At 50.8% G+C, this 25,887-nt stretch overlaps 1 protein-coding gene across 7 annotated transcripts; it reads left to right on the forward strand.

The window, feature by feature from the left end:
• Positions 1 to 3,434: 3,434 nt before the first annotated feature.
• On the forward strand, positions 3,435 to 15,266 carry CD40 (CD40 molecule). 7 transcript variants are annotated; one of them, XM_054468014.2, is made up of 9 exons: positions 3,435 to 3,888; positions 7,318 to 7,396; positions 7,727 to 7,852; positions 8,104 to 8,250; positions 8,620 to 8,713; positions 12,156 to 12,217; positions 13,744 to 13,830; positions 13,936 to 13,964; positions 14,487 to 15,266. In XM_054468014.2, exons 1-9 carry the CDS (start codon positions 3,838 to 3,840, stop codon positions 14,643 to 14,645), a joined length of 834 nt encoding a protein of 277 aa, XP_054323989.1. In that variant the 5' UTR covers positions 3,435 to 3,837; the 3' UTR covers positions 14,646 to 15,266. The 7 variants fall into 7 exon arrangements, with proteins under 7 accessions (XP_054323989.1, XP_054323986.1, XP_054323987.1 ...); XM_054468011.2 differs by having other exon boundaries at positions 3,736 to 3,888; positions 12,156 to 12,257; positions 13,941 to 13,964; XM_054468012.2 differs by having other exon boundaries at positions 3,736 to 3,888; positions 13,744 to 13,842.
• Positions 15,267 to 25,887: the final 10,621 nt, after the last annotated feature.

The following is a 25,887-nucleotide window of genomic DNA, read 5'->3' on the forward strand; positions in this document are numbered from 1 at the left end:
GCACGGGACATCTGGGGAGTGGGGCTGGAGCATGAAGGGGAAGGCAGGAAGGATGCTTAGAGATGTACACCAGGAGGCCCATGGCCTTGCAGCTCTGTAAGCTTAAGGGGTGAGGGCCCTGGAAAGCCACTTTAAACCTTGGAGCAACACAATTGGATTTGCATATTAGACAGAACACTCTGGATGCCAGATTCTGGCAGTGCTGTGGACACTGGACCTCTAGGCATGCTCCTCACCCATTCACCTGGCACTGTGAACCCACCTCCCTACAAAGGCCATTTCATCTCTGTGTTTCCAAAATCCTGACTCCCTACTCTTTTGAATGTCCTTTGCTCCATTACTATTGCAGAACCCTTCATTGTTCTCTTTTTGATTGGCCTCCGAATATTGCCACTTTCCCTTAAATCATCTTCTCGCTTTCCTCCTCCAGCACACTCTTCTCAGCTCAACAAGATTCTAGGTCTTCTCTGGGCCTGTGCCCGCCAGCACATGCCTCCTCAGGATATGTATGTACTAAAATATCTTCCCTTTATCTTATCTGGTCTTCGCCCCATGGGGCAACCCGAAGGCTAACATTTATTCCTTCACACATTAATTTAAGCTGCTTTAATTGCTGCTATGATATGTTTTATATAATATAATTAATGTTTTAATTCTGTGTACTTGCTTCCCCAGGCAGTTTTGTGAAAGGCCCAATTTTGGAATCAAGCAAATAAAGAATAAGTAATGGCTGAAATCATTATAGTAACACCCCTCTCTCAAGGATTTAAAACCGTGCTTGTTTTTTTCAAAGTATGTTAAAAAGGGAAAAGATATTTTAATCTTCTCTTCATCCCGGGCATGTTTGGGTGGCTTTAACGGAGTTCCCTGGACTCTGATTTCAAGAGTTTCTGGCCTTTTGGTGTCTGACCACCATTCTCAAGAGGCCACTGCAGCTTGAGGTCTGTGTTGAGATTACCAGCTTCGCACCCACTGCCACCAACTCTTTTTCATGATGGAGGCTGTACTTAGGTTGAGAAGTTGCTGAACCCACTTATTCATTTATTCATTTATTCATTCATTCAGTACCCATATACTGATGTCCTATTATGTACCTAGGACTGGGATAGATCCAGTCCTGCCCTCAGGGAGCTCACAGTCAAATGGGACCAGGCAGAAGGAGTTATGGTCTGGCATGCTAAACGCTGTGGCAACATGGGGGAGGAGGCAGGGTGGGATAGAGTACCTACCTCTGTCTCAGGGAGTTGGGGAAGGTGTAAGGGCAGGCAACATTTAAACTGTTTAAGAAAGGAGAAGGAAAGGAAGGAAACATCAAGAGCAATGAGATAAACTGTAAGGAAAAAAGATCGTGTGTCTGGGAAGTGGGGAGAGGCTGAAGCCGGTGTGCATGGAAGGACATGGCAGGAAGTGAGCATAGAAAGAGAGGTTGGGGCTGAGTGAGGAAGGGTGTGCTCTGCCAGGATAAGGAATTTGGATCATCCTGAGGGTGCAGGGAAACCCAAAGAGGTTTTTATGCAGGAAAGTGTCCCAGTCGATCAGATCTGGAGTTTATCAAGAGAATCGCAGCAGTGTAAAGAGTTGCCTGGCACATAGTAGGTGCTCAATAAATCCTGTGGCATGAGGGAGGCTGTTGGGACAGTCCAGATGAAAGATGGCAGCCTGTGAATTAGGACAGTGGCAGAGGTGACAGAAGATAAGGGATGGATCCTAGAGACAGAATCCACAAGACTTGCAAATGTGCCCTTAACAGCAGAAGCCATGAGAATGGGGTTAGAAGCATCCTCCCCTTCCATCCTCCCTGATCTGTGAGGTCTGGCCTCTTGGCCTGTTCCAGAAATTGAGAGCTTGGAGGGCCATCACCTCAACTGTTGTCTAGTTCAAGCTCCTAAGTTTTCCTTGGAGAAAAATTTAGGCCTAAGGGAACACAGTCCTTCAGAGGCAGAGGCTGCACCAGAACCCAGGTGTTCCATGCTGCAAAGCAGAGTGTTAACACTGGTTCAAGAACATCTTGAGGGCCGGGTGCGGTGGCTCATGCCTGTAATCTCCGCACTTTGGGAGGCCAAGGCAGGCGGATCACCTGAGGTCAGGAGTTTGAGACCAGCCTGGCCAACGTGGAGAAACCCCGTCTCTACTAAAAATACAAAAATTAGCTGGGCGTGGTGGCACCAGCCTGTAATCCCAGCTGCTTGGGAGGCTGAGGCAGGAGAATTGCTTGAACCCAGGAGGCAGAGGTTGCAGTGAGCCAAGATCCCACCACTGCACGCCAGCCTGGGCGACAGAGCGAGACTCCGTCAAAAAAAAAAACCAAAAACCAAAAACCAACCAACCAAACAAAACACCCAAAAAACAAAACAAAACAAAAAAACGAAAGCACATCTTCAGAGTTCATAAACCCAGGAAATGTAGGCACAAGTGTGTGTGTTTCTGCAAAATGAGAGGGTCCCAAGTTTCCTAACATTCTTAAAGTGTTTTATGATGCCACAAAAGGCTGGCCCACTCTTTTTTTTTTTTTTTTTGAGGTGGGGTTTTGCACTGTCGCCCAGGCTGAAGTGCAGTGATGTAATCATTGCAGTCATGGCTCAGTGCAACCTTGACCTCTTGGGCTCAAGCGATCCTCCTGCCTCAGCCTCCTGAGTAGCTGGGACTACAGCTGTTTGCCACCATGCCTGGCTAACTTTTAAAACTTTTTTTTTTTTTGGTAGAGATGGGGGTCTTGCCATGTTGCCAGGCTGGTCTTGAACGCCTGGCCTCAAGCAATCTCCCTTTTTGGCCTTCCAAAGTGTTAGATTACAGGCGTAAGCCACCGCGCCTGGCCCCCACCTTTATTTTTTTTTATTTATTTATTTTTGAGACAGAGTCTCAGCCTGCACTCCAGGCTGGAGTGCAGTGGCACGATCTCGGCTCATTGCAATCTCTGCCTCCCCGGTTCAAGCGATTCTCCTGCCTCAGCCTCCCGAGTAGCTGGGATTACAGGCGAACGCCACTACATCCGGTTAATTTTTGTATTTTTAGTAGAGATGGGGTTTCACTATGTTGACCAGGTTGGTCTCGAACTCCTGACCTCAAGTGATCTGCCCGCCTCGGCCTCCTAAAGTGCTGGATTACAGGCGTGAGCCACCGCGCCCGGCCCCATTCTTAATAAATGCCTGTCTCCAGGTACTGGGTGGGAGGTGGGATGGAATGGAATGAGGTGAGGACGCATGGATGCGTGGATGCATGGATGAATGGATGCGAAGTTGAGACGACGCGCCCACACAAGGGAATTTCCTTTGAAAGAGAGTGAAATTCTGAGTTGGGAAACTCTTTTCCTTGAAACGCCTCCCCACACCCCAGCTGTGGCCTTCCCGTTTTCTGCGTGGTGGTGTGGGGGGAACTTCCTCAGGCCTCTCCGCAGTGGAGCCTCTTTCGGTTCTGCCAGGATACCTAGAGGCAGCGGAGACGGGGGCAGGGAGGGGAAAACCGTGAGGGTCCCTGTGGCAGGCCCCAGCACCCATGGAATCTGTCTCCGCTCGCAGGAAGCAGGCTAGCTCCTAGCCCGCCTCGGCTTGGCCTTTGTGGGACCTGGGGGCAAAGAAAAAGGGCTGTCTCTGGGACCATGCCTCCTCCCCTACCCAGCAAGATGCGTCCCTAAACTCCCGGGGGAATTAGACTTTTGGGAATGTTCTGGGGAAATCCCTGCGCGGTGAATTGCTGGGGGCTCCGCCCCCCGATAGGTGGGCCACGATTGGTCTTTGAAGACCCCGCCCCTTTCCTGGGCGGGGCCAAGGCTGGGGCAGGGGAGCCAGCAGAGGCCTCGCTCGGGCGCCCAGTGGTCCTGCCGCCTGGTCTCACCTCGCCATGGTTCGTCTGCCTCTGCAGTGCGTCCTCTGGGGCTGCTTGCTGACCGCTGTGAGTTGCTTTTGCCCCGACTCGACGGGAGTTGGGAGTGGGGAATGAAAAGGAAAGGGAAGGAAGACTTCGGGGAAGAGGCCTTCCTGGCTGATTTTTGTGGGGGCAGGAGGGTGGGTGGGAGCTGGGCAAGGTGCCCCTGCTCCTGGCTGAATGGGGTGGGCTGCCTCTCTCTTCTCCCGGGCTGGGGTCCCGGGAGCGGCCTACAGGGGCCGCTCAAGGAAGGCACTGGCTGCACAAGCGTGCCTAGACGGCCTGGATGGGTTTAGGGAGCCTCAGAGGCTGGCCACACAGAGACTGGTAGGGGGTTCAGAGGGCGGGAAGTGAGGCGAACCAAGGGAAGGGGCGGATCTGGCCCGTTTCCTGTCCCCTTCTTATTGTGGACAGATGCCAGCCTCTGTAAGTGGTTATCATCTCCTTGCCAGCTGGGGCTGCCTTCTTCCAGGGCATCTTGCGAGAACAAGAGATGGGTGCAGAGACCCAGGTACTTTTGTGAGAAGGCGAGGAGCTTTTAACATCGCCCTCCGCCCCGACCCCTATCTTGGGTGTTCCAACCTAGGAGGAATCCCCAGGGCTGTGCCTTTTTCTCCTGAATTTAAGATGACATAGGAGACCCCTGGGGGAGATGAACAGTTTATGGGACCCAATAAAGGGTTAGGAGACCAGAGTTCTGGTTGGCTCTGACCAGGGCTGGTGGTCAGAGGGCTGGAGAAACCAGGGGTTTCTCCAGGCACCAGAAGGGCTCAGAGCCAACGAAGCATATCTCCGGGATTTTCAGAAGCCTACACTTGACTCACTTTTTGTTTAAATGTATTTTTGTAGTTCCTCATTCTGGAGGCTGGGAATCCCCTAAGTACCTGGCTCCTTCATCCCAGCCCCTCTGGCCTCCCCCTACTTTAGAGGGCTGTAGATTCCCGCCTGAAGCATGGGCAGGAATGACCCATGGTATCAAGGAAAGCAAGGGAAGCAGCAAGGGAAGAGAGGGAGAGGGAGCCCTGCTTTGGTCCCAGAGCTTTCACTTTCACCTGAAGCAATGGCTCTTAGGGAGCAGGGAGGCAGGGGGCGGGGCAGAGCTGGAAAGAGGTAAAGGGGGGCCCTTGTGGTAGGAGTGGAGAAAGAGCCAGAGAAGGTGGGGTGAAGGGTGTGATCCAGGCTTCTCAAGAGCAGAGTTTGCCCTCATAACTCCCAACTTTGGCTCCAGGTAGAGGCTGGGCTGTGACAACAATGTCAGAAGCTATCTATTGAGGGCTTCTTGTGTGTCAGGCTCTGAGCCAAACACTGCCTGTCTTCTTTGATTTCTCACAACTCCCCCATTATACAGATGGGCAAATTGAGGCTCAGAAAGGGAGATTGTCTTGCCAAAGGTCTCATAGCTAGCTAATGGAAGAACCTGGTTGTGAATCTACATCTGCATGATTCCTGAGCCTGCCTCTCAGATAGTGAGAGTCTTCAAGCTCTGGTCCTGAGCTGTTTTGTGGCAGAAGGACCAGAACTACGGGGAGTGAGAACTGGGGATTGACAGATTTTTAGAGGAGAGTTTTATTTCTCATGTGTTTGAAGATGGTATCAAGGACTTTCCTATCTTTGGGAGTGTGGGAGCTCCACATTCACAGGACGGTGTCTTGTGATGAGCTGGTGGGGGGCAGTAGCCTTTTCTACTTCCTTTCCCATTTTGGGTAAGACACATTTCTGTAAGTAATTTGCTGAGATACCCAGGTTGAATGGCAGCCGCCAGTTAGGTAGGATTCTGAACAGCCAGCCAGGTAGCCGGGGTGCTGGCCATATATCATGCAAGCAGATACAACTGAATGATGATTAAAATTGCCATTTAATGAGCACCTACTATGTTCCCGACACTCTGCTAGGCCATATACATGTATTCTTTCTTATCTTCACAATCCAACCTGCAGGGCAGGCATTATTAGTCCCATTTTAGAGATAGGGAAACTGAGGCTAAGAGAAGCAAAATAACTAGTAAGTGTTACAAAGTCAGGACTGGAGTCTAAAGCTGTCTGACTCTCAAACTTGTGTTCTTTTCCCTGGCTGTTCCCAAAATGTGGGACGATTTTAAGGAGCACATAGACCTAGAATTAAACATACACTCACTTTACAGTTCTTTTAAAAATCCTTCTAATTTTTTCAAAGAGGAAGTCTCTGGAGCTAGAATAGAGTTAATGCCTCTCAAAGGCTTGCTAATCCTCCTTTTAAAACAAAAATCAGGAGCAGGCCTGGGGTGGAGGGCCTTCAGCAAGCAAAGCAACCAGCTAGGTTTTAATAACTTTGTTTTGTTTCCCCAGAATTTATTTTTAGGGTTACCTTTTATTTATGAGAAGTGATACTGGTTCTTGTCTCTTGGCAATGATGTGAGGTTTACATTTAAAGTAAATGTACTGGCCAGGCATGGTGGCTCACACCTGTAATCCCAGCACTTTGGGAGGCCAAGACGGTCAGATCACTTGAGGTCAGGAGTTTGAGATCAGCCTGGCCAACATGGTGAAACCCCATCTCTACTAAAAATACATAAATTAGCCGGGCATAGTGGTGCACATCTGTAATCCCAGCTACTCAGGAGGCTGAGGCTGGAGAATTGCTTGAACCCGGGAGGTAGAAGTTGCAGTGGGCTGAGATGATGCCACTGCACTCCTGCCTGGGCGATGGAGTGAGACCCTGTTTCAAAAAATAAAATAAAATAAAATAAAAGTATTGAAATTAACAATAAGTAATTAATAGCATGGGTAGTACCTGGATGTAGTAAAATGGTGAGGATGAAACACAAGTTGATGGAGAGAGGGAGCATTGAGACCTGAGTCCGAATGAGAACTGTGAGACTCTGGGCAAGTGACCCTCCTCTTTGGTGCTCAGTCTCAACTATCTGTAAAATGAAAGTGTGAGTTTACCCTTCCAGCTTTACATTCTAGCCTTTTATGAGGGAAGGGCTGGATGAACAGATGATGAGGAGTTGGAGGAAGAAAACATGATGGGCTTTGGAAAGGAGCAGGAAGGGAAGCAGAATAGGAGGAAGAGGCCAAGTGCTAAACATAGCCCCAAACAGCACTGGGGCCAGCTGAAGTCAACTAGCTTCAGGACTCCAGGGGAGCTGCTGGAGTCCCCATATCCTATGGGATCTTTGGGAAGAGGAATGACTCAGGCATCAAGCCCCAAAGAATTCTGTTCAGTTCAGAGAATATTGTGAGTTTCCAGTACCATTGCTTTGTAAAAATACCAGAATGATTCTCTGGGTGCGATTATAATCATCTCAGTTGACAATTTACTTGAAATCAAACATGCCAAATATCATGCAGGTTCCACTTTCTGTTTTGACTTGCACTTCAGTTTGCAGCCTCTGTCCTGGATGACTTTTACCTTTCTGCTGAATAAGTTGCAGTGGAGATTTCAAGATCCCTTCAAATTGCACAATTCTGTTTTTAGGTCCATCCAGAACCACCCACTGCATGCAGAGAAAAACAGTACCTAATAAACAGTCAGTGCTGTTCTTTGTGCCAGCCAGGTGAGATGCCAACCCTCTAGCCCCATCATGGAGTCCCCCTTTGCTTTGGTGGCAGACGCAGACCCCGTATGTTAACTGTAAACTCAAATCTGAAACGACCCACTTCCCAGCCCTGCTTCACTGTCAGAATGTTCTGGTTCCCTACCAGGTAAACCTCTGTCTACCCTGAACTAGGGATCCCAGCTTCTCCATCTTCCTCACCTGACTATGAAGGGTCCAAGACTTTCATCTGTGAATCCCCTACCCTAAAGCCTGGCCTGATCATTGTGTGGTTAGTGTGTGACTCATGGAGTTGGCCAGAGCCCTCCCTCATTTCCTGATGTTTTCCAGGACAGAAACTGGTGAGTGACTGCACAGAGTTCACCGAAACAGAATGCCTTCCTTGCGGTGAAAGCGAATTCCTAGACACCTGGAACAGAGAGACACGCTGCCACCAGCACAAATACTGCGACCCCAGTGCGTGGGCTGTTGGGAAAGGGACGCTTGGGAGCCGGGCTGATATTCCCGACAATGCAGCCATTCTAATTTTATGTAGCCAGGATCTGTTCTGATTGGTTGGAGTCCAGGCTGTACTGGTCATTAAATGATTTGATTGCCATCTCTACTTGGAAGAGGGTCTGAGGAAGAAAGAGCAGGCAATGTGGGGAGTGAGGCTCAGAGCATGGCGCAGCAGGGGGTTCCCATCCTTCCTGCCCTTCCCTTCTCAGACCTAGGGCTTCGGGTCCAGCAGAAGGGCACCTCAGAAACAGACACCATCTGCACCTGTGAAGAAGGCCGGCACTGTACGAGTGAGGCCTGTGAGAGCTGTGTTCTGCATCGCTCATGCTCACCCGGCTTTGGGGTCAAGCGTATTGGTAAGTGGCTCATCTGGGAATCAGTTTTGGAGGGGGACAGAGGAGCTTAGGGCCCAAGGTGAGGGGCTGGGCAGTGGGCACTTAGCCCCAGCGGCAGAGGAAGCAGAGGCTCCAACCTATGTTGGTATCTCCACTGGAGTGAGCTGCAGACGGGACCTTGTTTATTCTGCCTTCTGCCATGGGGATCTGCCTTTGAAGGGCAATGGGAGAAGTCCTCCTGGGGACTGCAGCTGTCAGGGGCAGTACCACATCGGGGGAAGAGTGCTCAAGGCAGGAGCTCTTCCTGTCCTGCCTGGCCACTGGCTGCCTTGTGAGCCAGACAGGTGGTCCACTGTGATGGTTAATGTCCCCCTCCCCACCCACTCCCAGCTACAGGGATTTCTGATACCATCTGCGAGCCCTGCCCAGTCGGCTTCTTCTCCAATGTGTCATCTGCTTTCGAAAAATGTCACCCTTGGACAAGGTATAAGCACTCATCCCTTGTGTTTCCTGCTCTAAGAGTGGCATGGAGCTGCCTCCATTCTCTCCAGCCACCTGTCCTGTCCCTGCTCCCAGAGGTCCACACACACTCATGTACTTGTGAAGCATCTGCAGAGTGGCCTCATGGCCAACCAGACAGGCATGTTTCCACATTTTTCTTGCCTGCTCTCTTTGAGGTAATAGACACTGTTGATCTCTCGCTTCATGAGCGCCTCCTATCTTGGGGGTATTGGGACACTTATCTTAGCTTTCCTTCTGCCCCTCCTGCTTCTCCTCAGTTTTCCTCGTCTTGCTTTCACGTTACCTGGCTTTCTAGGGCTTTCTGGGCTCTGGGTGCTCACCCTGAGGGCCTCCCTCTCTTACCTCCAACTCCAGACCCACACCAGGTCCTGCCACTGGCTGTCTACATGTTTTGGGAACTTACTCACTGTCTCCACTGTTGTCACTTTAGTTTGGGCCTCATCACTGTGGTCTGGGTGATGCCTTTTCTGCTTCCTGGCCTCCCTGCCTCTGGTCTCTCCCCTTCTGCTGGTTCTGTCTCCATCCTCTTGCCAACATGAGCGTTCGACAGTTTCTTTCAAATCATGACACTCTCCTATTTGAGATGCTTCCTGTCTGTCTGTTGGAACTAAGACTCCTTAGCATGGCACCCGACCTTCCTGTTGCATTTCCTGCTCTCTTTCCTGCATTGCATAGCTTCATGCTACTTGCAATCCTCTGAACACACTGTTCATTCTCTTCCATCAAACTCATCTGCCTGGAATACCTTAAACATGGGCCCCAGGCCAGGCGTGGTGGCTCATGCCTGTAATCCTAGCACTTTGGGAGGCCAAGGTGGGTGGATCACTTGAGGTCAGGAGTTCAAGACCAGCCAGCCCAACATGGTGAAAACCCATCTCTACTAAAAATACCAAAAAACTAGCTGGATGTGGTGGTGGGTGCCTGTAATCCCAGCTACTCGGGAGGCTGAGGCAGGAGAATCACTTGAACCCGGAAGGTGGAGGTTGCAGTGAGCCGAGATCGCGCCACTGCACTCCAGCCTGGGCAACAGAGTGACATTCTGTCTCAAAAAACAAACACCTGCCCCATTAACTTTTTGCATTTGATTTTTAAAAATGGGCAAGATGGGCACATGGGACAGAAGGCACGAAAGAGCAAAAGTGATGTCTTTCTCCCATCCCTGCCCCTTAGCCTCCCAGTTCTTTCTGGAGGGAGCCATTGTTCCTTGCATATCCTTCCAGAGATTCTACATATAAACAAACCAACACACACACACACACACACACACAAACACACACAAACACACACAAAATTTCCCTCCTTTTACTTTTGCACAAATAGGAATATACCATATACACTTTATTTGTTAACTGTCTGCCTTTCCCTAATAGATTGAAAATTGAAATGTAGAGACTTGGCCTTTTTTTTTTTCTTCCATTGATACATCCCCTATACCTGAAACAGTACCTGACGCATGGTAGGTACTTAAATTTTTACTGATAAATGTTGACTGATAACTGGAGGCACCAGTGGTATAGTTTTTATTTTATTTTATTTTATTTTATTTTTGAGACGGAGTCTCACTCTGTCGCCCAGGCTGGAGTGCAGTGGCGCGATCTCGGCTCACTGCAAGCTCCGCCTCCCAGGTTCACGCCATTCTCCTGCCTCAGCCTCCTGAGTAGCTGGGACTACAGGCGCCCACCACCATGCCCAGCTAATTTTTTTGTATTTTTAATAGAGACAGGGTTTCACCATGTTAACCAGGATGGTCTCGATCTCCTGACCTCGTGATCCGCCTGCCTTGGCCTCCCAAAGTGCTGGGATTACAGGCGTGAGCCACTGTGCCCGGTCACCAGTGGTATAGTATTAATGGAATCAGTGCATTGGCTTACATATCTGATTACAGCTCAGTAAGTGTGTGACCCTCACTGAGCCTCAGTCTCCTCATCTGAAAAATGGGAATGACCTTCATTTCACAAGGCTTGAGCTAAAAACATGTAAAGTGTATTGTAAATTCCTGAATGCTCTACTCATGTAAGACTAAAGTAGGCCGGGCATGGTGGCTCACACCTGTAATCACAGCACTTTGGGAGGCCAGGCGGGCGGATCACAAGGTCAAGAGATCGAGACCATCCTGGCTAATATGGTAAAACCCTGTCTCTACTAAAAATACAAAAATTAGCTGGGCGTGGTGGCGCACGTCTGTAGTCCAAGCTACTCGGGAGGCAGAGGCAGGAGAATCACTTGAACCTGGGAGGTGGAGGTTGCAGTGAACTGAGATCACGCCACTGCATTCCAGCCAGTCTGGCGAAAGAGTGAGACTCTGTCTCAAAAAAAAAAAAAAAAAAAAAAAAAAAAAAAAGACTAAAATACATGGTTTCTTCAAAGCTTCTCTCTCTCCCACCTTAGATGATTTTTCCTTTGCAATGTCCTGTGTCCATTCCTCCCCACTCCTCCTGGGGCCACCTGGACCAGGTCTTCATCGTCTCATATCTATATGCTTGCTGTGTCTCCTGGCTGGCCACTCTTCTGTAATTTCTCCTCCTCTGAGCTCTCTGGGCAGCTGAATCCTTTCAGTAGTGAAGTTGCCTGGTTGGATGCTGATGAGACTGACCAGCTGAATCCAGTCGAAAACTTCACACTTGGCAGTGATCTGGTTCTAAAGACACAATTTTCCATAGTTTCCTAACACCATCCTGCAAGCCACCTGCCTGATTTCCCCACATCACATCGTCCCACTTAGCGGGACTGCACTGCTGATCCAAATTTTACATCCTTTAGGGCCCACTCAGGTCTTATGTCCTCAGGGAAGTCTTTCTGGAAGACCCTTAAATGAGAGGTTCTCAACAGGGGCAGTTTTGCTCCCTGTGGAACGTTTGCCAATGTCTGGACACATTTCATTTGTCACAAACGGAGAGGGGGATGCTACAGGGATCTGGCGGATAGAGGCCAGGGATGCTGCTGAACATCTGCAATGCATAGGACAGCCCACCCCCACCCCTACACCCCCAGTAAATAATGATCCAGCCCAAGCGTCACTGGTGCTGAGGTTGAGTAACCTTATCTTAAGCTGAACTCATCATCTCTCCATTCCAGGCTTGGTGGATTCTGTCTCCTCTGAACCATTCCCATCTCACTTTAGCCTACCTAGATCACAAAGCTTGGCACTCATTATAGACTCCCCTATGTATTACTGCTTCAAGATGTGCAAGAATCTTTTCTCTGCACTTTTAAGTTCTGTAAAAAGAGTCTGTGTCATTCCTATAATAACCAGCAAAGGATGTTGCACGTATTGCGTGCTCAGTGAACCTGGATTTGTTGATTGTTGACTGACTCACTCTAGAGTTGGAAATCTTATACTTGGCGAAACTTAATATCTCTTTCTTTCTCTGTGTGTGTGCATTTGTGCACGTGTCTGTGCATAGCTGTGAGACCAAAGACCTGGTTGTGCAACAGGCAGGCACAAACAAGACTGATGTTGTCTGTGGTGAGTCCTGGACAATGGGCCCTGGAGAAAGCCTAGGAAGGTGGGAACTGAAGGGGGAGATGAGGCACACAGGAACACTGGGTGGGAAAAGGGGGAGGGGAGGCAGTTTGGGGGTGTGGTATCACAGCTCTGCCACTTATCTTGGAGAAAGCCTAGGAAGGTGGGAACTGAAGGGGGAGATGAGGCACACAGGAACACTGGATGGGAAAAGGGGGAGGGGAGGCAGTTTGGGGGTATGGTATCACAGCTCTGCCACTTATCTTGGAGAAAGCCTAGGAAGGTGGGAACTGAAGGGGGAGATGAGGCACACAGGAACACTGGATGGGAAAAGGGGGAGGGGAGGCAGTTTGGGGGTGTGGTATCACAGCTCTGCCACTTATCTTGGGAGCCTGGGCAAATCACTTCCCCTCTCTTAGCCTCAGTTTCTTCATCTGTAAAATGGGATGATAACAGCACTTCCTTAGTAGGTTTTGATTTTAGAGTGAGGAGGTTGGCCTACAGCAAAGATCAGATAATGTAAATCAGTGAAAAAGGTCAGGGGCAAGAAAAATACATTCTCTTTGCTTTTTCTCAAAATGTACTTTCCTCTTTGTAGGGCTGGGACTAGAATGAGGTGAGCAAGGCACTTTCCCTCGGGTGCAATATTTAAGAAGGTGCCATAAAAGTGTAGTAATCAAGGTAAATTCATTTTGATGCAGTATTTTAAAAACTAAAAATTAATGCAAAGAAATCCATGATGAGCAAGATAGCAACATTTTAAATAAAGAACAGGATCCGACCCTGTGTTTGCATAACCCTGCCTCACTCACCTCACCCTAATCCTGGCCCTGGTTCCAATAAAACGAATAGGCAGCCAGCCTGCAGGCCGTAGTTTGCTGACTTGGTGTCTGCCTGATGATTTTCAAAATATGGCATTAAAAGAGTGTTTACTTTGATGACTGAGTTTTTTGGACATCCTTTTCAACTTTGTCCTGAAACAATTTCATCCCTTGCCTCACCCTAGTCTTTGCCCTGCCTTTTGGTCTTTCTTTTATTTTCCCACTTTGAAAAAAAAATTTGGCATGAGAAATACTTTACCTTTCCCCTCCACTCTTCTATACCAAAAACAACATGCAGACATGAATCATGCTAGACCTCAGCATTGGGCAGAGAGCAGGGAGTGACGGGGAGCATGGTGAGCAGGTGGTGACAGCCACTGCCACCACTCGCTTCTAGATGGTTCCCAGGTGGGGAGGCTGCCGACTGGAACCCAATCTTCCCAGTTTGTAAGAGAAATCAGATGTCTAGGTTTTAATATGTGATCTCCCAGTTTAAAAATGTCCACAAATATTTCCAAACATTAAAAAAATGTTCTGGCTCCTTTAAAGACATCTGCCAGCCACATTTCCCCAAGGGCCGCGGTTTGAACCCTCTGATGTAGATGAGCTCTGACATTGGAGGATTCTGGAGTCTGACAAGTCACAGCAGGTTGAGGGTAGGGAGAAACTGCAGGTGAGAGGTACATGCTGAAGTCCTGATTTCTCCAGGTCCCCAGGATCGGCTGAGAGCCCTGGTGGTGATCCCCATCATCTTCGGGATCCTGTTTGCCATCCTCTTGGTGCTGGTCTTTATCAGTGAGTCCTCAGGTGGGGAGGTGATGGGGGAGGGAGGGGAGACCACCTCTTTCTTATCTGGCCTCTCCAACTCAACTCCCCATCCTTTTTTTTTTTTTCCTCTAGAAAAGGTGGCCAAGAAGCCAACCAATAAGGTAGGTCACCCCTGAGAACCGGGACAGAGTTTTGACGAATTGGGAAGATGGCCTCACGGTTGCCTATGGGGCAGTAAAACTGATTCACAGTCTGTCCCTGCAGCCAGTGGGGTGACAGCAGATTTGGGGACTCTCACCCCCACCCACCATGCTCCTTCCATCCAGAGCTCAATCCCCCACAGAACTGCCCCTGGCACCACTGGCAGAGCCTAACACTGGCTGTTCTTCACTCCTTTCCTGGCATTCAACGCGTGGGGAGCTGCATCTTTGGGCCTTGAGGCTGGGTCAAATGGGTGGGAGCAAATGTGGCAGCCCCTTAAGCCCACTGGCTCCCACTCTGGAAGCTCTTCGTCGCCCTTGGTGTGGCCAGCAGGGGGCAGGAGGCGCCCGAGGAATCAGCACTGACCCGCCGTCTGGGAAAGGGAAGAGGGCTTGGGGAAGGGATCCGCTTCCCAGGGAGGGGCTCCTCAGAGGCACAGCTGCCCCTGTTGCTGGGGGTGACCTCACACCTTGCCTTTACAGGCCCCCCACCCCAAGCAGGAACCCCAGGAGATCAATTTTCCCGACGACCTTCCTGGCTCCAACACTGGCGCTCCAGTGCAGGAGACTTTACATGGATGCCAACCGGTCACCCAGGAGGATGGCAAAGAGAGTCGCATCTCAGTGCAGGAGAGACAGTGAGGCTGCACGCACCCAGGAGTGTGGCCACGTGGGCAAACAGGCACTTGGCCAGAGAGCCTGGTGCTGCTGCTGCTGTGGCGTGAGGGTGAGGGGCTGGCACTGACTGGGTATAGCTCCCCCCTTCCGCCTGCACCCCTGCAGTTTGAGACAGGAGACCTGGCACCGGATGCAGAAACAGTTCACCTTGAAGAACCTCTCACTTCACCCTGGAGCCCATCCAGTCTCCCAGCTTGTATCAAAGACAGAGGCAGAAGTTTGGTGGTGGTGGTGGGGGGGTATGGTTTAGTAATATCCACCAGACCTTCCGATCCAGCAGTTTGGTGCCCAGAGAGGCATCATGGTGGCTTCCCTGCGCCCAGGAAGCCATATACACAGATGCCCGTTGCAGCATTGTTTGTGATAGTGAACAACTGGAAGCTGCTTAACTGTCCATCAGCAGGAGACTGGCTAAATAAAATTAGAATATATTTATACAACAGAATCTCAAAAACACTGTCGAGTAAGGAAAAAAAAGCATGCTGCTGAATGATGGGTATGGAACCTTTTTAAAAAAGTACATGCTTTTATGTATGTATATTGCCTGTGGATATATGTATAAATACAATATGCATCATATATTGATATAACAAGGGTTCTGGAAGGGTACACAGAAAACCCACAGCTCGAAGAGTGGTGACATCTGGGGTGGGGAAGAAGGGTCTGGGGGAGGGTTGGTTAAAGGGAGATTTGGCTTTCCCATAATGCTTCATCATTTTTCCCAAAAGGAGAGTGAATTCACATAATGCTTATGTAATTAAAAAATCATCAAACATGTAGAAAGAAAAACGGGGGCGAACATGCTGGGTGACATGAGCTGTTTAACCTGCTGTCAGGCTCATGGAATGAGGGCATTTTCTGTAGATAAATAAGAATGTCCCCAGGCCGCTGCCCCTCCAGGGTGGTTTCCACGTGTGCTCACATGTGGTATTGAGATTGCAAAGTGCTCTTCCCATTTGATTCATGTTCACAAAAATAGCCTTCCCAAGCAGGGTGGGTCTGCATCCCTCCCTCTTTTACAGAGGTGGAAATGAGGTCCAGAGAGGCGAAGTGACTTGCCTGCAGTCACACAGCAGTGTCTGGTGGTGCCATGCTCAGAGCTCCTCACTCTGGGTCCTGAGCTCCTCCCAGATCTGCCTGCTGTCTGGAACCGACATCTGTAGCTCCTTCCCAGGGAGATCCTGGGTCTCTCACCGCCTTCTGACCTCCCTGTGGCTGCAGGAGCTACTGCTTCTCGGTCAGATGGTATCCCCTTCCCCCCAGCAGTATCTCAGGATAAAAATAAACCATCCTGTTCTCTTTTCCTGCTGAGCCAACTGAGGGGGAGCCTAGCCAGGAGGAGCGGCAGATGGAGTGGGAGCAGAGGGGAGGGGAGGGGAGGAAGGTTGGAGGACAAGGAGGAGAAGGAAGAGCAATGCAAAGTGCCATGCAGAACCCCGGCACAAAGGTTCGAGGTGAGGTTTAACCCAGGGGTCTCAGCCTTTCCCAGGAAAGAACCTGCTTTGGATTTCCCCAACACATCCTGCTGGCTGGAGGGTGTGGGGCGACGGGGGGCAAGGGGAGATGTGGAGAGGGCTTATCCCAGTGGAGATTGTGAGGGCAGCTGGGAGCCAAGAGAGGGGCACCTGGCTTGGCAGGCTTCCCAGAAGAGCTTCAAGAACCATTTGGATGCACCAGGTGGAGGCCTTTGGTTTAGAAAGTGGAGCAAAGTGGTGGCGGTGGGGAAGGGGAACTTTGGGACCTAATTCTTGTCTCTTATCTAGAGCCTAAGCGTGAGTGTTGTTCACTTCTGTGGTGGTATGGTGGAAAGAGACCAAAGACCCACGCCTGCCACCGATCATCTGTGTGACCTTGGATGAGTCACTTTCACTGCTTCACTTCTCAGTTTCCCTATCTGACAAATGGTGACAATATCTGCAGCAGACGCTATTGATGCCTCCTGTGTTCTCTTCTAGGTCAGAGCTTCTCAAATTTGAGTGTGGGTCAGGCGCGGTGGCTCACGTCTGTAATCCCAGCACTCTGGGAGGCTTAGGTGGGCAGATAACCTAAGGTCAGGAGTTCGAGACCAGCCTGACCAACAGGGCAAAATCCCGTCTCTACTAAAAATACAAAAATTAGCCAGGCATGATGACAGGTGCCTGTAATCCCAGCTACTTGGGAGGCTGAGGCAGAAGAATCACTTGAACCCGGGAGGCGGAGGTTGCAGTGAGCCGAGATCATGCCACTGCACTCCAGCCTGGGCAACAGAGTGAAACTCCATCTAAAATAACAACAACAACAACAATAGCAACAACAACAACAAAACTTGAGCGTGTATCTGAACCACCTGCAAGGTGGTCCTCTCCACTATTTTCAGAACTGGAAGGATCCTTAGAACTCCTAGGGACCCATCATGCATCCGGGGACAAAAGCCCAGAACTGAGTAACTTTCCTGAGGCCACATAGAAAGCTCCTGGCCAATCTCTATTTAGAACCAGAATGTGCTAACACTGCCAAGAATAACCACCTCTTCTTGTTAAAGATCGTGGGGCCCCACCTCCTGTGTTTCTGATTCTGTGGGTCTGGGATGGAGATCAAGAATTTGCATTCTAACAAGTTTCCCAAGTGGTATTGATGCTGCCGGCCCAGGGTTTATACTTGGGGAACTACTGCCTTCATATTTCTTTCTTTCTTTCTTTCTTTTTTTTTTGAGGTGTTGTCTCGCTATGTTGCCCAGGCTGGAGTGCAGTGGTGCCACCCCAGCTCACTGCAACCTCCATCTCCCGGGTTCAAGTGACTCTCCTGCCTCAGCCTCCCAAGTACCTGGGACTACAGGTGTGCGCCACTATGCCTAGTTAATTTTTTGTATTTTTAGTAGAGACAGGGGTTTCACCATGTTGTCCAGGCTGGTCTTGAACTCCTCACCTCAAGTGATCCTCCCTTCTCGGCCTCCCAAAGTGCTGGGATTACAGGGTGAGCCACCGCACCCAGCCAGCATTCATATTCCTATACTGTGTAAGCAGCCAGTTTCTGACTGCAAGCACTGGGGATCACTTGCCTCAGGGCTTTTCCAGGTCTTGAAAACATGCTTGGTGCAGAGGCAGGCCAGATAAGCTGTAGATGGGGGAGTTAATTCCCCGAAGTACTCTCAGCCAGCCAGGGTTGAAAGTGGGAGGATAAATACTCAAGCTTCCTTGCCCTTGGGAGGGACAAATGTGAGCTGTGTTCTACAGTGTCTCCGAGGCTCCCTGGAGGGACTGAACTATGGAGCCTCCAGTGGGCACTCTGCACTGATTCCCATCCTTTCCCTGTCTCACATCCCCTCTCCACCACTGGTGCTTCCCGGGTTCAACTCCCATATAAACGACCTGCATTCATCCCTAGTCTCAGGATCTGCTTCTGGGAGAAGTTCCCCCTGAGAATCAGCAGAGCCCATGCACAACAATGTGCAATTTTGTTTTTCTTAGCGTCCCTAATGAAGGGAAGAGGTGGTTATTCTTGGCAGCGTTAGCACGTTCTGATTCTAAATAGAGATTGGCCAGGAGCTTTCTATGGGGCCTCAAGAAAGTTACTCAGTTCTGGGCTTTTGTCCCCGGATGCATGATAGGTCCCTAGGAGTTCTAAGGATCCTGCCAGTTCTGAAAATAGCGGAGAGGACCAACCTCTTCAGGGTGTAGGGTCCTGCCCGGTGCGTGGACGGAGGGGGTGGCTGTGAGGCGCGCATCAGCCAGAAGGTGGCGCCAAGGTAACGCCCGAAGACCCTGGCGGCGGCTTGGACGCCCTGAGTAAAGTTGCGTTTGCTAACTCGCCCCACACCCGCCCACACTTGGGGGAGGAGACCTTTCTTCCCTTGGCCCCATCAGCCTGAGCCTCCTAAAGCTTCTACTCTGCAACTTCATCCATTCCCAGGTCTCATCCTTGTCATGAATACTTCCTTCCTTAACAAACATCAGCTGCGGTCCCACTGTGTGCCCCATCCGGAGCTAGGGTTGTGCACAGTGACACTGCTAAGACACTGATTGAGTGCTCACTGGGTGCTAGGCACAGCGCTAAGGACTTTGCATACATTGCCTTAGTCTGTATGACAGCCCTGCATAAGACGTGGTCTCTTACAATACCCATTTTACAGATGAGATGCAGAAGTCAAATGACTTGCTAAGGTCTCGAGAGTTAGAGCTGGAATTTGGACCTAACTAGGTTGACTCAAAAGCCTGTGGTTTTTGCTCATTCAGTGAGTAGGAAAGTAGGTACATGTCACGGGGTGATGTAAACTCATGCCCACAGGGGCTGGAGAAAGGGCTGGGAGTCAAGTCAGGTGGCAGACGCTAGGCAAAATGGAGAGGCTATGCCCATCTTTGGGGGACAGCCTCCATTGGCTCCTTCCAATGGTTGCCCAGCAGGAATGAGGGTTGCAGATTTTCTGGAATCTGGATTTTTTTTTTTTTTTTTTTTTTTTTTGAGGCAGAGTCTAGTTGTGTTGTCGCCCAGGCTGGAGTGCAGTGGCGTGATCTCGGCTCACTGCAAGCTCCGCCTCCCGGGTTCACGCCATTCTCCTGCCTCAGCCTCCCGAGTAGCTGGGACTACAGGCGCCCACCACCATGCCTGGTTAATTTTTTGTATTTTTAGTAGGGATGGAGTTTCACCATGTTAGCCAGGTTGGTCTCCATCTCCTGACCTCGTGATCTGCCCGCCTCGGCCTCCTAAAGTGCTGGGATTACAGGCGTGAGCCACCGCGCCAGGCCTGGAATCTGGATTTTTATGTGAACTCTTACTATTTTTAAATTCCAAAAATTGGTCAAAAAATCCACAAAAGTGGCTGGGCTTTGTGGCTCACACTTGTAATCCCAGCACTTTGGGAGGCTGAGGCAGGCAGATCACCTGTGGTCAGGAGTTCAAGACCAGCCTGGCCAACATGGTGAAACCCCATCTCTGCTAAAAATACAACAAAATTTGCTGGTCACGGTGGTGGGTGCCTGTAATCCCTGCTACTCGGGAAGTTGAGGCAGGAGAATTGCTTGAACCCTGGAGGTGAAGGTTGCAGTGAGCCGAGATTGCACCACTGCACTCCAGCCTGGGCAACAAGAGTGAAACTCTGTCTAAAAAAAAAACAAAAACAAAACAAAACAAAAAACCCCACAAAAGCTTGGTGAGAGCACGGGAAAGCATGTCACAGATGGCTGGGATTAAAAGAGACTGGAAACTTCACTGTGTCCTATCCTTTTGTTTTTATACGTGGGGAAACAGAGGCACTGAGAAAGTCCAGAGCTGGCTCAGGCAACATGTCCTAGGCAGCTTGTCTCTCTCTGCGTCCAGCCAGGAGTTGAAGAGCCCGTGGGGACTTAGGATCCACCCTGTGCACCCCAGGTAACCAGGGCCTAAGGCACTGATGCTCTGGGACTGAGGGACTTCCCTTGGGAGGGGCCTAGTTGTGTGTAGATGTCCTCCTCATTCTATGAACAGCCCCCCCACACTCCCACCCGTGCAGCCCCAGCCACAGGCAGGAACACACACCAGCTCCCCTACTTAAGCCTTCAGGCCCCGCAGTCAATTCCTCCGGCAGCAGAAGTTATTAAAGACCCTGCCCCCAAGGACTTCTCTCCCACCGACTGATTCTGGCACAGCAAATTACAAACCCACCTGTAGGGGTGGGGAGATGCAGTTTTAATTTGTAAAAAAAAAAAGAAAGATAAAAAAGAAATCTATGCTGTGGTCCTGGAGTTGGGGAAATGGAGGAAGCTCCTGAGGGGGCTCCTCCTGGGATGAGCAGTATTGTTATCGTGGGCGCTCCAGGAGAAGCCCAGCAAGGTCAGTGAACAGCTTGGGCCCAGCCAGCTACAGCCAGTGGGCAGGGGGTGAGGGTGCCTCTCTCTTCCTATGCTCGCCCTCCCTCCCTGTCCCTGGGGCTCGCTGCTGACTCACACATCCCGCTGGGCCTTGGCGCCCAGCTAGTTCCTTGCCTCCTGCTCACTCCAGGGCTCCTTCCCACCCTCTGCAGCGTCTGCCCCCACCCTGCTTCCTGCTTTCTCCCATGCTTTCTAACTACCTCCTTTCTCATCTCCAGCTATTCCGACTCACCTTGTTCTCTTTTGAACAAGTGTTATTGTCCTGCCTAATTATAAAACTCATGCTCACGCACCATACTCCCCATCCAAGCAATAAACAGGACCAGGGAAGTAAGACCACTTGTAAGCCTCCCACCCCCTGCTATCCACAAGGTATGGGTCCTTCTAGACTTGTTTTCTCTGAAATAAACATTTTTTTTTTAAACTTGGGCTATTATTATATGCATTGTTTTGTAAGCAGCCTTCTTTGCTTAGCAGTGTATGGCAGACGTCTCTCCATGCCAATTACATAGAAATGGACAGCATGGCTTTTTTTTTTTTTTTTTTTTTGTCTCACTCTGTCACCCAGGCTGGAGTGGCATGATCATGGCTCACTGCAGCCTCAACCTCGCGGGCTCAGGTGATCCTCCCGCCTCAGGCCCCTGAGTAGCTGGGACTACAGGGATGCAACACCACACCTGGCTAAGTTTTGTGTTTCTTTGTAGAGATGCCATTTCGCCAGGTTGCCCAGGCTGGTCTCGAACTCCTGGGCTCAAGTGATCCACCTGCCTTGGCCTCCCAAAGTGCTAGGGTTACAGGCCTGAGCCACTGCACCCAGCAACAGCGTGCTTTTTAATTGGTGCATAGGATTCCACTGTAGGGCTGGATGCTGATTCATGAAGAGGATCCTGTGAAGTCTCTCCTGGACTTTTAGGCGGGGTTTCTCTTTCCTTTTCCTCATGAGTCTTTCCCTGGTGCCTCCTCCGCTTTTTCTCTCTCTCTATCTCTTCATCTCCTACCTCCCATTTTCTCTCTCCGCCTTTCACTCTCCCCTCTTCTCTGACTTCATCCCTGAGTCCCCACCCTTAGTTTCTCCTGTCTTCTCCCCTCCACACCCCACTCTCCCCACCCCTCCCCATTCCCTCTGACTCTCTGCTCCCTGTGGAGGGTGGGGGATCTGCAGTGTTTAACACCGGCTCCCGCATCAGACACGTGCCATCTCATTAGCGTGCCTGTCCCCCAAAGTGAGGCAGGCAGGAGCAACAGTAGCAGCGAGAGGCCTAATTGAATGTAACTAATTATTCACTCCCTTAAATGGGCCTGGGAGTGACAGAAGTACTCACTCTGAACTGGGGAGACAGAGAACTGGCCTCTGGCAAACAAATCCTGGGGCCTGTGGAGAGGGCTCTCCTTGGAATACTAATTAGGGCCGAGTGATGGGATAAAATCAGGGACAGAGACGCCTCTCCCCGCCCTCCCACCTCGTCTGGGAAATTGGGGGTCAGGAGGAGGAAGGGACCCTTGTGTGAATCTAATTGAAGGACCCCAGGGAAGTGTTAATACGGGGTGGGGGCAGGGGGAATGAAATGCTGAGCCTGGGGCTTGAGGAAGGCAGGGGGCTAATGTTTAATATGGAGAGAGGCGGGAGGGCACCACAGTGCCTGAGGGAAGGAGCTGGCAGCAACCCCAGGGCCACCCAGAGCCGAGGGAACCCCACTGGCTCCTGGGAGGAAGCCCTTCTCCTCCCAAGCACTACCAAGTGCCAGGCCCTGTGCTAAAGACCGGTGTTCCAAATCTTCTTGAAGCCCTTTGTGCGTTGGCTCGCTCCGTATCTCAGATGAGAAAAACTGAGGCTCAGAGAGGGGAAGCGGCTCCTTCACCCATGATCCAGCAGCTAGAGCGTGCAGGGCTGGGGCTCGGTTCCACCTGCCTGCAAAGCTTCTGTTCCTAACCCCTAGAATTACCCAGGCCACATCCCAGACCAGTTAGATAAAATTTCCATGGAGGTGGCACATGATGGTCATAGTCTAGGCATCAGTATTTTTTTTTTGAGACAGTCTTGCTCTGTCACCCAGGCTGGAGTGCAGTGGTGCGATCTTGGTTCACTGCAACCTCCGCCTCCTGGGTTCAAATGATTCTCCTGCCTCAGTCTCCTGAGTAGCTGGGATGACAGGTGCCTGCCATCATGCCAGGCTAATTTTTGTATTTCTAGTAGAGACGGGGTTTCACTATGTTGGCCGGGCTGGTCTTGAACTCCTGACCTCAAGTTGATCCATCTGCCTTGGCCTCCCAAAGTGCTGGGATTGCAGGTGTGAGCCGCTGCGCCTGGCCAATCATCAGTATACTTTTTTAGAGCTTCCCTGGTGATTCTGAGATTCAGCCAGAACTGAGGACCCCTGGTCTGGACTTTATTTCCCTATTTGAGTAACTGCTTCTATTTCACAAGTGGCATTCATCCTTCTACTGAACCAACCTGTCCCAAAGGACCTCTAGGCTCTATCTAGCCTTATCTCTGGGGCTGGTTTCCAGACAGCTGGGAGCACGCAAGTTGGGGCAGGAGGGACTGTGTGGAATAGGATGGGGGAGGGTTCTAATGTCCAGGGGTGGACCCAGGGTAGAAGACCTGAATGCAGCCCCAGGAGACTCTGGGATGCATCATTCTGGGCAGCTCCTGAAGGTCAAAAGTGAGAAGTCAATTAGGGATTGTGCAGACATGGAAAGAAGGACAAATCACACGATGGAGAGACGTATAGAATGGAGAGGTATGTGTGTGTGCATGCGTGCGTGCACGTGTAGTCAGGGAGTGGTTGGTGTGGGTGGGTATAGTAATCGTGATTCTTGATGCCATTTACGTGCTAGGTACTTTTCCCATATTATCTCATTTGGTCCTGACAACAGTCCTTTGAGGGTTTATGGTCATCCTTGCAGCTGAGCAAGGTGCAGCTCAGAGAGGTTGAGTAAGCGTCCCAAGGCCACACGCAGAACCGGTATTCAACATCTGGCTCCCAGTTTCAAATCCCATGCTCCTTTCTCCTACTCTGCCTTGATTGTGCTATTGTACTTGTGATCTCTTCTCTAGCTGGTGTTGGTGTGTGTGCATGCTGGTTAGGTGTGCATGATGTGCATGTGCTTGTGTGTGTGTGTGTTGCTCCCTCCTTTTGGGAGGGACAAGACTTCCATTCTGTCCAGCACAACGCCTCCTGCTGACCGGTGAGAGGTAAGAGGAGGGGCACCCACTCCTGCTTCTTGCCCCTGTTCCCCAGTGCCACTCAGCTGGTGACTGCCTCTCCTGTGGCTGGGGCTGAGGAGGGGCGGGGCAAGGCGGGTTATCCTCCCAGCCAAGGGACAAATAGCCTTATTTGCAAGAAAGGTGGAGAGACAACCTATTTCTAGGGCAGGGAAATTCTTTTTTAGGCTTTTAAGCTGCCCTCCTGCCACCCCTGTCCCCTGCCCCAGTGAAGGTGGCAGGGAGAGATGGGCCTGTCACACTCATCCCCCTTCCGTTCCCCCACCTCAAGTGCAGGGGACCGCATGGGAGCTTCATAGAGGGGTAGCAAATTTATGAGCTCAACACCGATTCCCCGATCACCTCGCTGGCCAATCCATCTTTCTGGAGCCAGAGATGAAATGAAATTATTGTGAAATAAATCCGTACAGATGATCGAGGGACTGGCAGCTGGGGGACAGCAAGGGGTGGGAGCCAGGAGCTGGGGCTCAGGTGGGAGGGCTATTGCCACTCCCCTTGGCTGAGACTCAGAGAGGGGACTTCACTGGCTTTCCTCCCTTTGATGGGGTGGGGCTGCGTTCTGCTTATGCCGCTAACTCTCTATGGAGCCTCTTGCCCAATAGGATTCTTATCTAAGGGGCTGAATGAAGGTCCCCTCCAGCTAGTGATGGGTCCTGTGTCACACATGCCTCCAAACTCCCAGGGTCAGAGAGCAAGGAGGGGGTGGGAGGGGTTGCATTCAGGGTGAGGTGGGAGTGAAGACAGAGTCAGAGTCAGGGCCAAGGGCCTGGGTGATGCTTCCCATGTTTAATTACCCGCCTTGGAGGCCCCCTGCTGTGCCAGGTGTTCGCGCCTAAGTTTTGGGAATGAAGGGAGACCCAAGGGAAGGCACCAGTGTTGGGGTTACTCAGACAGCTTGGGGCCACACCTGTGTACCAGGAGGTTTGGAAGTAGTTCAATATTTTAACAACCTCTGTAGTAGGACTTCATATTCCAGCTGAGTACCAATCTTGGAGCAGGGCGAGGGTTGGGGCAGCTTGGTGCCCCCTCTCCCTCCTCTTTGCCCAGCAGTGTCTGGGGTCTTCCCCACAAAGATCCTGCAGGACGACTGCATCTCAGGCTGGTGCATCAGGGGCTGGCCTCAGAGCTGAAGGGTCCACAGTGGACCTGCCAAGCCCAGAGTGCCAGAGCTTTCCTGCCTCCCCTCCCACTTTAGCGAGCTCTCAGGGGAGCCCCCCACCACCCTGAGCACTGAGCTGGAAGTGGAGGCAGCCAGCCGGCTGGGATATGATTATTCGGCCTCCTGAGCAAGGCCAGCCCTGGCCATAGGGAAACAATGAGGTCCCTTGAGTAGTCAAGGGTCTGCTGGGGCCACTGGGCAGGACAGGCCCTCCCTAGCCTGCCCTGGTCTTGCTCTGGGACCTTGACCCTCTCCCCTTCTGAGGAAGGAGTACAGTGGCTTTGGGGGATGATGAGGGCCAGACAGCCAGACCCTCAGCACCTATTGATGTTGCTGGCTGGGTGGGTGCGTGTCTGAGCGCAGCCCCGGGCTCACATTAGGTGGGGCGGGGTGGAAGCCAGACATAGACTGCTTTGGAAATGAGATTTGCCTTGTTATCTGTGCTTGCTCAGACCGAGGGCCTTGGGCATTAACCAGCCCATCCAAGGAGTTAAGAAGCAGGGGGAGGGGCAGGGAGCCGAAATCCAGGCTGGAGTAGATAGAGCCCCTGCTGGAATGTGTGTGTATGTGTGTCCCTTGGTGGTTTGGATTTGTGGGGTTTTGTATACAAAAGTGTGTGTGTTTTCCTGGTCAGTGTGGATGTCCTTTAAAAGAATGTGTGTATAGCACCTTCCCTCCTGCTCATGGTGGTTGCTGTTTCTCTTTAGTGTGTGTGTGTGTGTGTGTGTGTGTGTGTTGCTGGAATTAACACAAGTATGCCTGTTTCTCTTTAGTGTGTGTGTGTGTGTGTGTGTTGCTGGAATTAACACAAGTATGCCTGTTTCTCTTTAGTGTGTGTGTGTGTGTGTGTGTTGCTGGAATTAACACAAGTATGCCTGTTTCTCTTTAGTGTGTGTGTGTGTTGCTGGAATTAACACAAGTGTGCCTGTTTCTCTTTAGTGTGTGTGTATGTGTGTGTGTGTGTTGCTGGAATTAACACAAGTATGCCTGTTTCTCTTT

This window comes from Pongo pygmaeus, chromosome 21 (assembly GCF_028885625.2).
Source record: "Pongo pygmaeus isolate AG05252 chromosome 21, NHGRI_mPonPyg2-v2.0_pri, whole genome shotgun sequence".
Lineage (NCBI taxonomy): Eukaryota > Metazoa > Chordata > Mammalia > Primates > Hominidae > Pongo > Pongo pygmaeus.

Coding starts and splice junctions, on each gene's coding strand:
- CD40 (XM_054468011.2), top strand. CDS start 3,838: ATGGTTCGTCTGCCTCTGCAGTGCGTCCTCTGGGGCTGCTTGCTGACC. Junction 13,831..13,940: donor CTTGGTGCTGGTCTTTATCA/GTGAGTCCTCAG, acceptor CCTCTAGAAAAG/GTGGCCAAGAAGCCAACCAA. Junction 13,965..14,486: donor CCAAGAAGCCAACCAATAAG/GTAGGTCACCCC, acceptor TTGCCTTTACAG/GCCCCCCACCCCAAGCAGGA.